The sequence below is a fragment of the Diorhabda sublineata genome, chromosome 10 (genome assembly GCF_026230105.1).
Source record: "Diorhabda sublineata isolate icDioSubl1.1 chromosome 10, icDioSubl1.1, whole genome shotgun sequence".
NCBI lineage: Eukaryota > Metazoa > Arthropoda > Insecta > Coleoptera > Chrysomelidae > Diorhabda > Diorhabda sublineata.
The window spans coordinates 14,964,648-14,982,826 of NC_079483.1; the positions used below are offsets into that span (position 1 = coordinate 14,964,648).

The 18,179-nt window shown below is 32.1% G+C and overlaps 1 protein-coding gene across 1 annotated transcript; it reads right to left on the minus strand.

Moving 5' to 3' along the window:
* Positions 1-15,665: 15,665 nt before the first annotated feature.
* LOC130449854 (G-protein coupled receptor dmsr-1-like) lies at positions 15,666-17,670 on the minus strand. The gene is made up of 2 exons (XM_056787896.1): positions 16,716-17,670; positions 15,666-15,829 (listed from the first exon to the last, which is right to left on the minus strand). The coding sequence occupies exons 1-2, from the start codon at positions 17,668-17,670 to the stop codon at positions 15,666-15,668; spliced, it is 1,119 nt and encodes a 372-aa protein (XP_056643874.1).
* Positions 17,671-18,179: the final 509 nt, after the last annotated feature.

Below are 18,179 nucleotides of genomic sequence, written 5' to 3' on the forward strand. Positions count from 1 at the left end.
GGAGTATCGAGCCATCATCAAGTATCTGTATTTAAAAGGGTTGAGAGGTAAGCAGATTTACGAAGATATGCTTAATACTCTTGGTGATCAATGTCCTTCGTATGCGACCGTGAAAAATTGGACTGCAAGCTTCAAAAGAGGTAAATTTTCCATCAAAGATGATGACCGATCGGGGAGGCCACTTTCTGTGTCAGTCCCCGAAAATATCGATGCAATTCATGATATGATTTTATCAGACCGTCGAATTGCTAAAACGGATATCTGAGGCACTCAATATTTCATACGAACGCGTACATCATATAGTTCACGACAATTAGGAGATGAGAAAAATTGCTGCAAAATGGGTCTCCAAATGTTTGAATGATGGCCAAAAGCGTGCAAGGGTAGAAGCATCGCGTTCGATCTGTGTTCGATTTGAAGACGATATACACTTCTTAAACCGAATTGTTACTATGGATGAGACTTGGGTACATTTCTACGACCCAAAAACAAAGCAACAATCGATGGAATGGCGACACTCTAGTTCTCCAAGATCTAAGAAGTGTCCAAAAATCTGTTGGAAAAGATCTGGCTTCAGTTTTTTGGGATTGCCATGGAGTAATCATGATTGATTTTTTTGATAAGGGTAGAACAGTAACTGGAGATTACTATTCGACATTACTGACCACTCTACGGGAAACAATTAAAGAGAAAAGACGCGGAAAGCTATCCAAAGAGCAATGTACTGTAAGGTCTGTTGGAAAAATCACATTTGAGGATAAGCCATATATCATTGCAAAATATGTGGATTTAATAAACCTTGAGTAGTACACAGGTATTTATTCACGTGGAACATCGGCAACACAACAGAATCTGGAGCAAGTACAACTACATTGATTTATATATAATTTAGATTAGAGTACAACCTCTCATTGTCAATTCTACTACCTATTGTGAATACTACCAAATAATACATATGGAGAAATTTATATTCTGTTATTCCATTGTATGACATGAAATAGAATTTTCGACAAACAGAGTTGGTAAATCAGATAATACATTTGTTTGGTAACCGTTCATATCATCATAAACTAAAAAAATAAAAAATTGATAGTCTTTGTATATGTTTGAAATTCAAGTCCTTGCTGTTTTATAACAATAAACATGGAATAAATATCGTTTTTATTTATTTAAGTAAAGTTTTACTGTCAGCAGGAAAGTCATGATAATTATTTGAGGATAGAATCAAAGGCGAAATAAAACCAAAGGAAATTATGCAAGGGTGCCTTTAATGCAACGTCAAATATCCTAATTGAAATTTTAATAATAAAAGCATCGTATACTTGGTAACATAAAGGTTGTGCTTTCTCATTTTTATGACAAAATTGAATTTTAAAGGAATAAAATCAATTTTTGATCAAACTAAATTAAGCAAATATCTGGGTCGTTTTTATAATAATGAAGATGATACAAACTTTATTATCATTATGATGAGTGAAGTTTTACTGTGAATATGTATCATAATAATTGAAAAAAAAAGGAAAACCAGCAATAAAAATCGAGAATTTTATTACCAAAAGGATGTTGTAAAAAATATTCTAAATCCACGTAAGTTGTATTTCGTAGAACACGAATACGTGAAGAGGAATATCAAATATTTAATGATATACGGTTAAGAGATGATGGATCCAAAAATCACATCAGTCAAACAATTGTCGATAAATATTTAAAAAGATAAAAATAACGTCCCTATAAAGTTTGTGGTATTTTTTTATTAGAGGGATTAAGGCAAGGTCGAATCGAAATCGAAATATACTGGAGATCAGTTGCGCAGAAAATCATTTCACACATCAACACACATTTTTGAAGCACATAATGAAGTGACAAATGATAATCAAATGTTAATATGCTCAGAAAAAACATTACTTTTCTGTTCCCCTATGTCCAAAACGCCATCTCGAAATATTTCACTTGAAAATAAAATTTGCACAAGAAGTTTGATTAAAAATAAAAACTTCAGTATGATTTGGGAAGTCACATTATTTCCAGGTCCCCACTTTTATTTTCCTCTTTAACTATCTCACGTACGAATTCATTAACCATTTCTGAAGTAATCACAGTAAATGACGACCCGGGTGTTCAACAGTATCCGTATTAATATGGCTACTTATGAAAGCAGAGAACGGAGCACTTCCAAAAATATATTAACATAACTTTCCCTTTTGTTTTTTTTTATTCAACATTCATCTTATCGACAGGGAAGTGCCAGCTCCCAACTTACAAAAAAATATACTAGTAATCTCTACATTGAAAAAGTACCAGAAATATTCAAAACAATATGAAAGTTACTAAGAATAAACTAAATAATCAAAATTTTTTGAAGATAGGAGCTATTGCCTTTCTATATCACCATCATCATCACAATCGGTTAAGATAGAAGGTATTTTCGAAATAAAACACTCATAATTTTGAGAAAACAATGTACAATTGTTACAATTTTCATATTTACCTTTAAAATGAGAGAGATATTGCTCAAATTAAAACAACTTTGATTTTTAGAATTTAAAGCTCATTCATATACCGATTGACGCGCAATTCAACTCTGTCGAACTTAATATAATTGTCATATTTCTAATAGACCATCAAACAGATGTAAACTAATAATCTAATAACGTGGGGAAATGGTTGAAATCATCCTCGTCTTAAGAACTACCAACCTTCCTAATTATATTTTGTGGTAGAGGCTGATAGCTTTGGAACTTTCAAATTTGATGTCAGTGAAGGCAATCAGAGGTATCGGATAAAATTACTGATGTGTGAGGGATGTATGACTTACATATCGATTTTGCTTTCATACTGTTACTCCATAAAGATTCATGGATGAAGATTTGAAGTTGAGCTGGATTAGAATGCCCTGAGTGTTGTAAGAGATTTTTTTGGCATAAGGTTCTGCAGGTTCTTATTCAATAATTCTATTACAAAATTGGAACCAAGTGAGAAAGGCTTTTAAATCACAGACATAGAGAGTGTGGTTGAGGTCAAGTGTCTCTGAACAATGGAGTGTTCGGTAAGAATAATATCAATTAATTTAATGAAAGAAAGAGAATCGGTACATATACTGATATGATTATGATGTTAAGAGATAAATTTGGAAGCCACAAGAATGTTATAAATTTAATTAAAATTAAAAGTCGAAGGTAAGTAATTGATTTTTAGAAATACTTCCTTCATGGTGTATATTCCAGTTATTTTTAAATGGTGAACCAGGTATCGATATATAAATATCCATGTAATGTACATAATCAAAGTTCCCGTCGAGTCTTTGCCATCTCAGTAGACAATAGGCTTAGTAGAGGATACGACATCTAGATTATGCTAGTTCATACGTCTGAGGGCGTATAAAGTAGAAAATGAATACTTTGATAGCTTCCACATCTTTAATATATCATCATGTTGTAACATACCATTCGGCTTGTTACGTTTTGCTTTAAATATTTCGAATTTTCTATATGTTCACTTATTGTGACTCAGTAGTCACTTCTATTCTAATTCTAGCATTACAGTTGTTGGAGAAATTTATTTCTTATCGACCACTCCATTCAAGAAATACAATAAAACCTTGAAATGTATTTGAAATCGTCCTTTAACTATCCACACTTAAGTGTTCATATCAAATTAAATCCTGGTGTGCAAATATTATTCTTTATATTCGCTGGTTAGGTTAGTTTTTCATATACCTTTTTTATTTACTTCTTCATTATAGTACTCACAAAAATTCCATTTAATTTGATTAATTTCCTTTTGTTTCAAGCAAATTTGTATAAAAGTGTAAATTCGTATTATAATTGGGGAGGAGAACGAATAGAATAGAACAGATTTCTGTTTGGTTATATTTGAAAAGAATATAAATTCAGTTTTTTATATGTTAAAGCATAAGCACCTTTTATTCAAATCTGTTCTACTCACTCCTTCAGTAATTTACTTCTGTGTTTGCGTTTCCTTCCTCATTTTATTTTTTCCCGCAGTTCTACAGCTGCCAGGTAGGGAATTCAACTAGGTATTCACCCGCAAATAACAAATACAACTCCAACACCTGGGAATCAAGTGGAGGACTGCAACCATCCGGGATTTCCATAGATTTCTTATCTTTAATACATATAAATCTGAGTTGTTCTCAATTTATAACTGCTTTTTATTCGTTGTGCTCATTGGATACGCAGTTAATGTGAATTTATTATTTTTTAAATAAATTTATTTGCTGCTGAAACTATTTTTTATTTTTTATGGCAATAAATATTAATTCGAAGCATCGTGTCCGGGGATTGTTAGTTTAATTTTTTAATTAATTGAAAGGTCAGATTCTCCACCTTTTTTTGTTCACTTTTAAAGTCGTTTGTTAAAAAGCTGGTAGCGTCCAATTCAATATTAATTTACCACACCATGTGGGTACCAGTTATTTATATATTTTAACTAAGAGCGAATACAACTTCCTAAGGAAGAGTATCCTGCCGGGAAAGTGAATTTATAATGTTTTCAATCTTTAGATGAGCACTGAATATCTCCATGGAGCAGTTTCCTGATTTACTGAAAACATCAAATATCAATAATCATATTAAAGGGCATAAAAAATGTCATGCACGTATGAATAACTGAGCTACCTCATGCGTATCCATGAAATTTCAGAAACACGCCCTCGTATTCGATATTGAAATTCCATTCATTTTTCCAATTCAAATGCTGCAGTTGTTCACATTTTTTCATACTCGTATCTCCACTTCTTACGAAACTCAACTCGTAACTTTGTTTCAATTATAATAAATTTTTGGTGGAGAAACGGAAAATAAGGAGAAAATATGAATTTTTTAGTGGATTTATTAATTGTCTCAAAACTGATATGGAATGATTCTTGTTTTATATATATTGAACACTTTGGTGTTTCATTGCCACGTTCCCATTAAGAAACTTCAGAATGAAGGATTGCTATTATTCACCTCTGAAATAATCAATATTTCGAAAATGCATTCTGTTCTTCAACTGAGAAAACAACTACTTTCCTGGCTAATGCCTCGACGAATATTGCATTACACCGCCCCTGAAGACCGTGTATATCGACCTTTTTGTCGATATTAACATCCCCAATGGCTCGCAATTGCAAGAAGAGAGTGTAACTACTGACTAGTTTCGACGTTATTACGTCTCATCAGAGCTGTTCGGGCTTTTGACCCGAATGGAAGACAACGTCAAATAGCGTCGCATTTGGTACATGTAGTTAAGCATTTTCCAGTGAACGCCAATATTTCGAAAATGTATTACTCCGTTCTTCGCTGGGAATGTTTAACTACATGTACCAAATGCGACACTCTCTGACGTTCTCTTCAGTTCGGGTCTCAGGCCAGAACGAGGGATGATGTACTGCTTTGATGAGATGTAAAAACGTCGAACTAGTCAGTAATTGATTTCCTGGTTGAGTAGTATGTTATATTATAACTAATTAACAATTAAACTTGTCCACTAACTGCATTCCAATATGAATGAAGCTTTATTCAATAACCACAACTACTGGAAAATATAATACTAATATACAATTTTCTTCATATAGAACACTAATGATATATCTCTAACTATCGCAGTCCATAGCAATTACTATGCACCGCGTATACCTGCCATTTCATGTTTCATTATTAATATCTTTTTCACATTTCATATTAGATTTCGACTATTATACATCACAAAAATACACTCGGTACAACTTTGATCATATTATAACTGTTATAATTGAATAAATACCTACAACACAATAAAATATTTCTTTTCCCCACTCCGAATGGAAAGTTTTCTAAATAAAATTGTGAGAATTGATTTTGCTGTAAGTTACTGTAAATTTCAAAAAAATGGAATTGGATGGAGTTACTTTTTCGATTGGCTTTTGCTTTTTTGATATTAACTCACAGTACAATTAATCAGATTTTATTGGAAGTTTGGTTAGTTGATGTTAATATTGATGCCACTGCGACTTTGAACTTTTGTTTACAATATTAAAGGTCTCAATAGACAAATTTCGTCGCTGCGTCGTTAATAACCGAAGAGGGAATGATTAAAATTTGAGCAATTGAACTCTTCATAGAATCAGAGATAAGCTATATGTGAGGGGTAGAAATTTTAACATATGAAAACCGACATTACGTATGAAACACCTTCTGTACATTGTTACATTTTCGAAATTACCAGACTCTAATTTATAAACAAGGTATTGTTATGCCACTCATCAGCAACTTTACGAGTAGATGCTGGATTGGATATATTTGCACTGAAACCCGAGATGGCAGCAGGCAAATAATCAGCTAGTTAGTAGATACAGGATTCACGCGTATACAAGAAACAATATACTTGAGTGATTCAATCTCACAAATTTAAAATTCGAGTTCTTGAAAGTTACCAGTGATAACAATCAAAATTTTTGTAGCATTGTTATAGGTATCTATCAAATTTTTGATAAGATGTATTTCTCCTTAAATGTACTTAGTATTTATTGTCGTGAAGTATTCAAATTGCGATTTTGGTCATATTTCTGTTGATGAATAACAGCACGAGCCTATAATCTACTAGATCAACTTAAGCAAAATTTCAAAGTTAGCCGATAGATAAAAGTTATTTCTACTGCAATAATAAAGGATTCATCACCAGTGTGCACAAAAAATTATAGCGTATACCGTTAACAAAGCTGAAAATAACAATAAAAACACGAATTATGTATATATTTTGAGTATAAACATAGAGTACCAACAGCTACTCCTAGTATCAAGCTGAATTTTCCGATATGTATTCAAGGATTATGTTTATTGAGGACATTATGGATGAAAGCATGCAACTCCATGTTTTCTTTCTAAGGGGAAAGAGACTGCAGCATTGAGTTGCAGTTATTGCCAATTTTGATTTAATTCAACTTTGCACTTTAATAATCTGAATTGATCGTCACACAATTATTTTCCAATATAAATTATTAACAGTAAATATTGTGGTAACATATTATAGGATTGGCAATAATTCATTGTATGAACTAATATCAATCTGATATAAGTTAATAAATGGAAATTCAAATATTGTGATATTTTGTTGAATTGAGAGCATCAAATTATTGTAGCTCACATTTTGATATTACTCAAGATTCTCGAAGGATATTATTATACAAAATATCACATTTCTCGACGATGGTAGACATGAATAATTTTCAAACGGAATATTTCCATTATATCAAGACTAGTTGAATCGAATATCAATATCTGGGTTGAAAATGTATTTAGAATGATTATGTTCAATGGAAATACGTATTCTGTAAAACGGGAAATTAGTTCGTATCAAGAGCTGGTATTCATCGTTTAATTATTCTGATACGAAATGAGTATATATGAGATTATTGAAATTGGAAGAAGAATCATTCCTTAACGGAGCTTGATGCAATTTTGTGTTATTTTTCGAAAAACATAAGGTTTTGGTGGTTGAAATCTGATTTTGTTGAAAGAATTGTCTTCTATGCATTTCTGTAATGTATTGTAGCTTCTCTCAATTGCTTGAGTTGGGTCTTAAAAATTATCTATATCACAACCAACATACAATTGGTATTATTTCCTTTCTTGTTACTCCCACTTCACAAAAACATTCTTCTCTAAATTCTCTCACGAGTGTATATTTTCTCGGCTCAACTTCAAACCTCAAATTACGCTATTATAGTTCGTTCGCTATGTAGCAAACTTTCCCTCGCCAAAAACGACTCTTGATGGTGCTTTTGTCACATTTTGAATTTTTAGAGCGGTTCAAGACAAGTGAGAAAATATCATCTAAACTCACTAGGTTCTCTTAATGACTTTGGAAATATCTTCACGTCGGCGTCGGCTCAAAATTATTGGTTAAAAATTTCATCTGTATTTAAAGTCGAGAGATATGTCAATGTTTCTTGTACTGGACTGAGTGATTCCCACATTTAAATCGTCAATATCAATTATAAACAGTACCCGTATCGACAAACTATCAAAAGTATGTAGCAAAACTATTACTACATTCGTATCTCGAAAGCTAAAAATTCGTCGAAAGAATCTTGGTCTGTTATCAATGATTTCGACCCAGACAAACATTAGTAAGAATATTAGCTCTAACATATCCACATGTCGAGATGCACTCTATTTTCTCGTTCCTTCTAAAAGAATCACTGATAATCTCTTCCTCAGACCTGTAAATAGATCTGAGCTAGAGCAAACCATACTCAGCATGCAAAAGAAGACATCCTGTGGCATCGATGAACTATCAGAAATTATTTTTGGGTTTTCCGGAAGTACGTTTTATGTTCGCTAATGAACGAATCCTTTGAAAAGGGGCTTTTCCCCAGCTGTCTAAAAACAGCTATAATAGATCCTATGCACAAGGGCGGCGAGAAAAATAACTTTCATTAAATTATCATCCCATCGCATTATTACCAATTCCATAGAAGATAATTAAACGACTTATGAAAAGCCATTTATCACCCTTTCTTTTAAAACATAAAATCCTGACAGCTCAGCAATTTGGTTTTCTACCTAATAAATGCACTAATGACAGTATGTTTTCTGTTCTACCTTGAATGTCGAAATTAATTGGTACGAGCTAATGGTGAAGTTTCAAATAAACTGCCAACGGGCAGATGTCGATATTAAAAAAGTAGTTTTCTTACTTCATAGTATCAGATTATTTTATGTATATCAGTTTTCATTCTTTTTTTTTACTCATTCCCATTTTGTTATAGTACTCATTCCGTTTGGATATTTCGATTCAAACACCAATATTTTTCACAAAATTTATTTTATGTATCAAATGCGAACATTTTTGCAGATTTCCATCAAAACACTCTGCGTATATTAATATCTCAGAATTGACAGTTTCTTCTTAGGAATGTATATCGATAATAAATTAATATTTGTATTTAATCGTTTTATAACCAAAATGAAAATTGGGAAAAATCATTCCCAAGGCATATTTCAGGGTACTTCAAATTGCTCATTAGATGATAAAGTCATAAACAACACATTCCGTCGAGTTTAGTTTTTCATAAAACCTCATCATCATAGTATTCACGACTTCTCTATCCTATTTTTATTGCAGTCTAGATTTTTTTAAATCTTATTTTCTTGATTAAAATATCCCCACCATTTTGTGATCTCTCTTTATGCTTTCGAACTCTCTTAACTTTTGCATAATTTCTAATTTTCTCTATCACATTTGCTATTTTTAAGTCATCAATTATTAAGCTTTTTTCAAGGACCTATGTTACAATTCTATTTAACAGTGTTTGGTATACTTAGTGACATAAAAATCCGATCACCAAGTGAATATTTTTCAAGATGATTCCAAAAATTTTCAATTCTTCATTACAACCAAAAGCTGAAAATTGCAAAAAGCATAAGTGTAGATACCGATGTCAGAAGTTACCAGGAATCGCACCAAAAAAATTGCACATGAGTGAAACAGAGCAACAGTGGTTAAGGGCACTAAGAGATTTTGTCTCGTTTACAAAATATTCAAGAGCCGTTAATATGCGAAGTGTTTATAGAAGGATCATAAGAATTCGTCTTTTTGAGTACCTCCTCACCTTTAACTCAACTATAACAAATTAACTCCAGTGGTGTCAAGAATGACTATCATGAAATAAGGAATAAAATAGTTGGTGACGAATCCTGATTCTACAAATAGTTTACAATTTGTTGTTGCGCGTCATTCACATCGTTGGAGTTATGATATGAACTGCTTATCGCTCAAGGTTTCCTTTTGTCTGAAATAAAAAGTCCTCAGAATAATGTGTTCATCCTATATTTAGATACTCTCATTTGTGAAATAAGGAATAGGTTTTCCACAACCTTGTCTTGTCTTGTCCCATTATTTATAAAACCAGCTAAATATGATGATGAGTGGTGAATCTAGTAAAGAAATATGTTGGAAAATCTAGTTCGTTTCAATTGTTAAAAAATCTTCTGCACTTGCTTTGTGTTCAACTTGTCACTTCATGCACTGGCCAAAGAAGTTTTTATACATAAGAATACAATAACTGGATCCTGTGGAGATAACTGTAATAGCCTAAGACACGAGTGAAAGGACTAGCGGTGAAGACAATGACAATTCTCAGACAATCACTTCAAACTACCAACTGTTTTTCTGTCATTATTTATTCATCCCTAGCCAGTAGAACTACTCTGAAATATTGAATGTACAATGAACTTAAATAAATCCTTTTCACATTTTTAATCTGTCTTTTATTAACTTCAATCTATTGCATTAGTGAATTAGTAAACAAAACATCTTGTAAACCTTTTATGTGAAACACACGTTTTTACTTCAGAACAATTCAACAATTAAGCTTCATTTTATGAAAGTTCTTTCACAAAATTTTCCACCATCGACCATAATTCATGTTCTTCTAGGGGTAGTTGAATCCTTTTTGACGTTATCAGTATTAGAATAGAATTTAAGAGGTAACAATGATAACTGGACTTGACAGAGGTTATGGAGAGACTGAATATGAAGGCGATATACAACAATTCCAAAAAACCAACTATTTAACAATAAAATACTAACAACTGAGTAATTTTTCGCATTGAATCAAAATAATAAATAGGAAAAGGGAGTATTGAGATTATTTATTATGTGAAGGATATTGTTGGTGGAAAATACATATTTTATTCATCCTGGAATTCAAGTAAAAATGTACTAGGACGTAGAAGTTATTATATTATATTTTGACAAAAAAGCCAAGTAGTTGTTTATATTGAGATTATTAGCATGTTCTACATAATATATTTCTCAGAAGTAATAAAGTTTAAGTTGATACTTGTAAATTTTACGGAAGTTACTATAACAAGTTGAATTATCATAGCAACTTTCCTTCTAAAATGGAAAAGATTGAATCTCATAATAATGAGTGAACGAAATGTATGGTAAAGAAGAGAATTATACTCAAAAATAAAAAAGAATTCTCATTTTGCTTCTAACAGAGTCGTTTTCCACCTATACAGAAGGCTGAGTTTAGCTCGGGAAGCAAAATATTTCTTTCAGTAATCAAATTATATATTCATTTCAAATTCACATCATGCGAATTTCATAATTGGTATGGGAATAATTTTGTTCCCGACAAAGTGATTCAAGCCGGAGGAATTTCCGCTGATGATTTTTGAATAATCCTCTGGAATAGGATACAATAGCTATTTCCAAATGAATTCAGAATATATATACAGTGTGCAATCACATCTGAAAAATATCAGTAATCATAAGTTTGGTGGAACTAATTAGCTTTGGGATTGTAAGCTTAAAGACACATTTAGTAGACAAAATAAAACAGAATTGCCGTGAACATATTGTGGGACCGCATCTTAATATCAAACAATACTAATATTTTTTGATATTTCTTATAGTTTAAAATTCTTGGTTCAAAAAACAGATATGAAAACAACAACAATACAAATAGAAGTAGAAATAGGGCCCAATCACAGACTAGTAGTAGTTGAAGGTGTTAATAATATGGAAGATACGCAGGAATAGAAAAAAAATCAAATATGGAGATTTTAAAGGAAATACGCTGACAAATGAACGAGTTGGTGGAATGAAGAGATGAAAAATATGGTAAAAGAAAATGAGAAAACGTCAAATTGAAACTGAAGATGTTTAAAAAGATGATCATAAGAAGTAATCATGGAATTATTGCATGCGAACAATAACACATACGGTAAATAACCGAAAATTATTAATGCAAATGAAAAAATTAAGAGGAAGTAGGAACAAGGATTTTAGGGCACTGAAAAATTAAGTCAAATAAAAACAGGAAAGACTAGGACAATGGTAAAGTGGACTAAATAATATGTAGATGGATGTAACACTTTGACACAGGTATAACATAAACAGAAACGAAATACTTGTAGAAGATGAAACATTTGACAAAATGGCAGAAAAAGTATTTGGAGAAGATCAAATGTCTCAAGATGTGATGAAATGGCTGGGAAAGAAAGGAAAAAAATGGATTTGGTGAATATGTGAAGGAAGCATGCAAAGAACCAAAACAAAAATAATTATAGAACTATATACGTTGCACAAACAAGCTATGAGCTATACACTAGAATTTTGGAAAAGAGAATGCGTCTTATAACATTTGAAAGAAGGAAGGAAGAAACTGAATGAACAGAAGACACAACTAAACAGTCAAATACGATAATTAGCTACAAAAATCAGACATTAGTAGAAATAAGTCAACCCTTTTGCTACGCTATTATATTGTCAATTTCTGATGTCATCTGTTAACATTTTAAGTAAATCTGACAGTTTTCGTCTGAAAATAGAGAAAGAATCTTTTGACTGATAAACATTATTTTTCACGTGGAAAACGATAAGAAAACCGAACAGAAGTTACGTGAATATTATATGGAATGACAGTGACAAACACGTGTGTTGTGGAAAGATTACTTTTTGATGGTTTGAAAAAATTTATAACTCTTTAAGAGTATAGATAGTATATATGCTGAAAAATGAAATATTTTCCAGTAACGTAACTTTTCCACTGGAAAGTTATTCTTCCATTAAACCGCCCTCGTATTCCATGAACAGTAAGACCAAAATACTTTAGATCGTTTCCAGACAAAGTTCTTTTTGAAATTAATTACTCTCAAACCTCATTGACTGGTGAGTAATTATTAATGGCGTTGTTCATAATATTGTGAGAGGAAATTTCTTGATGGAATTTGGATTTCCAGAGACTTATTTATAAAACCCAAAAATTCTATTCTTATAATGAATGATCGTTTTTATAGTGCATCAATAAAGTAGAAAAAAAATTATTATCAATTAAATGTGCTATAAAATGAGAATATTCTAGAACTTATCGATTTATTTTGTGATATTTATCTAGAAATTACTCATATAGGAGGAAAAACTTTTGAATGATGACGGAGTATTGACTGTGTAGAATAAACGGTATCCTTATAAATATGTTGCTTATGGTTAAAAAAAACTACAGGACTTTATACACCAGGGCGAACCTGTCAAATTCTCATTCAATTTTTTCAAAAGGTTTTCATGTGAAATAAAAACTTTTGCTGGGTGTATGTTGGGACCTCTACCTATTTTTATTAAATAGAACACTTCTCACAACTGAGATTATTTTTCAGTCATTAGCTATTTGATTCTGATAGTTTAAAGTACCTTGTTCTCCGAATAGTAGTAGGAAATGAAGTGATTGTTGGGAGTTATTATCAATTGTGTCATATAAGATTGGTAAAAACCCTCTACCAGCATTACATCTTTACCTCTGATGCTTCACAAGTTCGGGTCATATATCGTACAACGCAGTTATAGAGGTAGCCCAGTCGGTGGAGGCTATTTTTCACTAAAAGAATAAGTTATATATTGTAGCAGTCTCCGTGTATCACAAAGGTATGATTGTCGTTTGTGGAAACATTTTTTCAAGTGTGTAAATGAGGAAGAAAATTATTACTATAGAAGAAATTGTGCATGTATCGAATATTGCAATAATGGATTTAGACTTTGTTAATTCATGTCAATAGAATTCTGTTTTCGACGACTATCATAACAGTGATTTCAAACATGATCTATTAATCTATCTGAATGAAAATGTTATTCGAGAACCAGCGATAAGTAGCTAGAGTTTTGTTCAACATTAGTTGTTTAAAAATTGAGTTTTCTGATTACTTTTACAACTTATATAATTTTTAAATCTCCACACTACTTTTCTGTAATATCAAAACTGTGGTAGAAGTTGGTTATATCTATTTCAATGTATTGAAGTGATTTCATTGTTACATGAGAGATATCCACATCTAACACATCACTAGGTCGACATGCAGATACATTCCGACGACTATAAATAAATCTAGAAATGTACAATTCTAAAACCATCGACCGAAGGAGTAAATGGTACTTTAACTCTGAGAATCATTTCATTTTCGAACGATAAATCACTGCATGGTAAAAGATTTTCTGTGCAGGAATAACTTCTGGAAAATACATATTTATGAAGCCTCCTTTACTATATACATTTTTTCATACGTTCATAGATAATATAAATGTAGAGGAATAAATTATGATATTTGGAAATTGGTTTCTTTGGAAATACCGTACCGATACATCATATGATTCGACGAAAATATTACCAGATACAAATACTTAAAAAGTGACATCCGGAATGAACATATTGGAAATTGTATCTCATATTACAAAATTTGTTACAGTTGACGGACAACTTCCAACAAAAATACGTTATTGGGGGGAAACACAAATAGGAAAAACCATGTTTAGGAAAAAAAGTCACCGTCAAGTGAATGAAAGCCTAACCAATAATGTTTTTTGACGCCATATAAAATAATTTCTCAATAACTGTATCACTTCAGTGGGATTGGCAAGCTAGCTTCTAGCAACATAAGAGTTGTGGAAACGAAGGATAAAAAATTGGGGCAATTCCAGTAGAGGCAAACTACACTTTGACAGTAGATCAAGTGAAAAATAGAGAGCTGGTCCTAGATCTTTGTCAATTCAGGTTATACTCAACATCAGAGATTTTAATTTTATCTGAAGTAAGAAACTCAAATAACAAAATTGGATATAAACTAACCGATAATTAACTAATTAACTCAACGGCAAAGATTAAAAAAAAATCAAAGCTGTTAGATATTTATTCATACTAAACAGCAGGTCTCACTTCAGGGACTTCTTCAAAAGATTAAAAATTCTTATTCTTTCTTCCTTATTCATTTTTGATTCAATTTGCCTAATTCGTAAGCGCGCTTTTCCAATTTCAGGTTGTGGCACGGTTATACACGTTGGAGCATGACCTTCACCTACCCACTCCACGTTCAGAATTAGTTAAGGGCTCAATATTTTACAACGTAAAAAATGCACAATCACTCACCAATTTAATTGAATCGATATCATCTTTTCCCGTATCCAGTAATAATTTGAGGGCACATTTACAGTAAAGTGCCTTTAGTTTTACAAGCTTTTGTCTCTCTCTTTCTATCTCCCTCTAAGTTGTTGAACCATGTATGGAGAAACAAAACCAAATCTATGGCATACAATGCTATAGTAGTAGAAAAAGACGCGAGGTAGGACTAGGACAAAATTATTAAAAGATATGGAAGATCACGTTAGCAGAATAGGAGCTAGAAACTAACAGGAAGGGACAGAATATGGAGATTCAAGGCGGAAATAAGCGAAAAAGTATAGACACAGATTATGGGAACTGGCCATCCCAAAAAGAGGATCTAAAGAGCACTTTTGCGGCAGAACTACACAAGAGGTGTTAGGCCATTATTACTATTAAATATTTTGACAGAGTTATAATTCATGAAATATCTTTCATAAAATAGATGTCGTACCAGAGAATATCTGTTAGAATATACTTTACTGTCACTTTTGTGTAAAAAAAATTCATTGGTCATTGGTCAATCTGGAGAGTCACAATCATATTACATCCCACACTTATTGTCTGGTATAATAAAACTATCATGAACTTTTGAGAGACTAGGTAGTATTTTTTCATACAAATGAGATCACATTTCAAACGGGTGATTTCAGTTCAAGCGTTTTTATTTTATTTTATTATATAATTTATGTTGCTTGTAAGTAGTAGTTAATTACGTTTTATGATGATAAGAGGATTTTCGGTATCAAATGAGCCAGTCAAAGAGATTCCGAGAAGGATCAGTCCACAATCGCCTCTTCTCAACAACATAAAACGCTGCATGAAAAGCGGAAACTAAAATGGTACCGACTACAGAATTTCCTGGCGATAAGCATATCTTAACCATATCATTTGAAGCTATACATGTCCCTGCAATCAGAATTTAGGTGGCAATCCAAAGTCAGTTGAGTATGGACGTTAGAAGAAACTGAAACGGCATTTCTAGTAAGCTTATATAAAGTGTCTTCATACAGTCTATGGGAGAATTGTCTACTAGAGTATACTAGACTTAACATGTTGAAACCCAACGGAACTTGATAAACTTTCTCCATTGCTCTTACACTCTATATGGAGTGAGGATCTAAGGAGAAATAAGGGAAAAATGTATTTGGAATAAAAAGTTTACCGCTAAAAAATTTCCTAAACGCCTAGACCGTACTCAGAAAACATATTTTGCACTTTTCGTATATTTCTTTGAATATACTTATTAATATAAAAAAAAATGTTTCACAATGAAGTTGAAGATCATACAAAACAATCGAATGGACCAAGTGTTTGTTTCAAAAACCTAGGACGGTCCAAACAAACTAAAACGCATTTAAATACGTTGCTTTGGGCCATGAAGAAGATTTGAAACACAATACGCCGTGTAATCCATAGGACCGCTTTGGGCTGTGGGTAAAGTTCAGTTGCGGTCCTATGGACTGGACCAGGACTCAATGTGTTAAAAATTATTCACCTGTAAGTCCACATTTTCAAAAAGACTCACGTTATGATTCATAATATTACACGCATGTTCACTTCGACATTCTCTTTAGTTGAAACATAATTATGTGACTTGTAAAACTTTGGAATATGTATCTATATTTTCCTCTTAATTCACATGTTAAATCGAGCAAAGATGTACTAATCACTTCAACACATCACTATGTAGTGAATAGTAGCAAGATATTCAGTAATTTTAACTCAATATTATTGTAATTAGTAATCAGATATTGAATAGAGAATAGAGAAACTTTTGAAACACATAACTCACCCAAAGGATCATAACATTCTTTCTGGAAAAGGGCTCCTTTGGTGGCTCCTAATAATCCCAAAATCGACTGAGGGAATTCTGTTATTAAGAACAATAACAGCACTGCAATTAACATTCCGGAAGTTCTGTCCGCCTGTCTATGTTTCTTTCGAAGATTTATGATCGGTTTGACGTCTTTAAAATTATCTAATGGCACGCTATAACTAAACAATACTGTTTTCCGTTTCTTAGTTTCGCACAATACCTGAATCAGTTTTCTCGATAAATAAGTCAATAATATACACGGCAATAATTTAATCACGACGGCGTATATCCAGAAACTCATTTGCGCGTAATGCTGATTGACGTAAGCCATCACGAAAATTGTATTGTAAACGATTCCCGTTTTTTCTTGTAGAATCTTATTATCAATGATTCTTCCATTCGAGTCACAGGATTGATTATAAGCTACTATATGTAAAGATTGATATAGAGGATAACAAATCAAAGGACATATTAGATAAGTCAGAATAATTACGTACATGGTTTTTTTTACATCACACCAATATCTGCTATTTTGAGGATTAGTTATAGATGAATATCTCCATATAGCTAAAACTACAGTCAAACAACAAGATATGAAATGAAACATTTGACTGAATACTGCGTGAAACATCATGAAAATAGCCCAACCGTAAGTGAAATGGCTGATATTTTTTCTATCATCTAAATTTATATATCTATGGATGGAAAACGGAATATATTCAAGCATAACTAATAAATCGGCTACAGCTAGTCCTGTCAATATCAAATTTGTGGGCCATCGCATTTCTTTAGTGGTCAATACACAAATGTTTAAAATATTAGCAACTGAACCGAATACACAAACCAAAAAACTCAATATTCCGTGAACCTCTTCGTAACTTTGTTTGAAATGTTCTAAATCACAGTATTTAAACGTCTTTGTAGAATTCATTTTTGGGAAAAAATTAGTCCTCTCGTGAATTTACGATTTTAGTTCGCGTTTCGGCACGTAAATGGGATACGAACTTTCATCGTCGAAGTTTGAAGAGCGTTTGAACGGAAAGAGCCTCGAAAATTACAGTAGCGAAGTTAGCGAAATTCGCACGCATGCGATGAAGTTTTGAATTCGGAAGCAGCAAGTGTTTATTTCAATTGACTATAAAGTTTTCAACTGCGAAGTTTCTTTCATTTGGAACCATTCCAAAAGTTTATGAGGAATTCAATCTATACTGATATTATAAAACTTGAGAGCTGTTTTGAATGTTTGATTCTTGAATGAGATAATATCTGGATATAAGCTAGTAAACAACTTTTATTAGTTTGAATGGGTTGTTCAAACAGGTGAATATCGATGAAGTAAACTATTTATGGAAAGCACGGAAGAACATGTCAAGAATTATTATTAAGTAGTTGAAGGGGAATTTATGCCAGCATTATTAGTAAGTTTCAAATTATGACAGG

Bases quoted from the DNA above. Each gene is read 5' to 3' on its own strand.
- LOC130449854 (XM_056787896.1), bottom strand. From the start codon at position 17,670: ATGAATTCTACAAAGACGTTTAAATACTGTGATTTAGAACATTTCAAA. The intron at 15,830-16,715 runs GTGAGTTATGTG...TTCTGATTGCAG, and splicing joins AGAATGTTATGATCCTTTGG to GGACATGTATAGCTTCAAAT.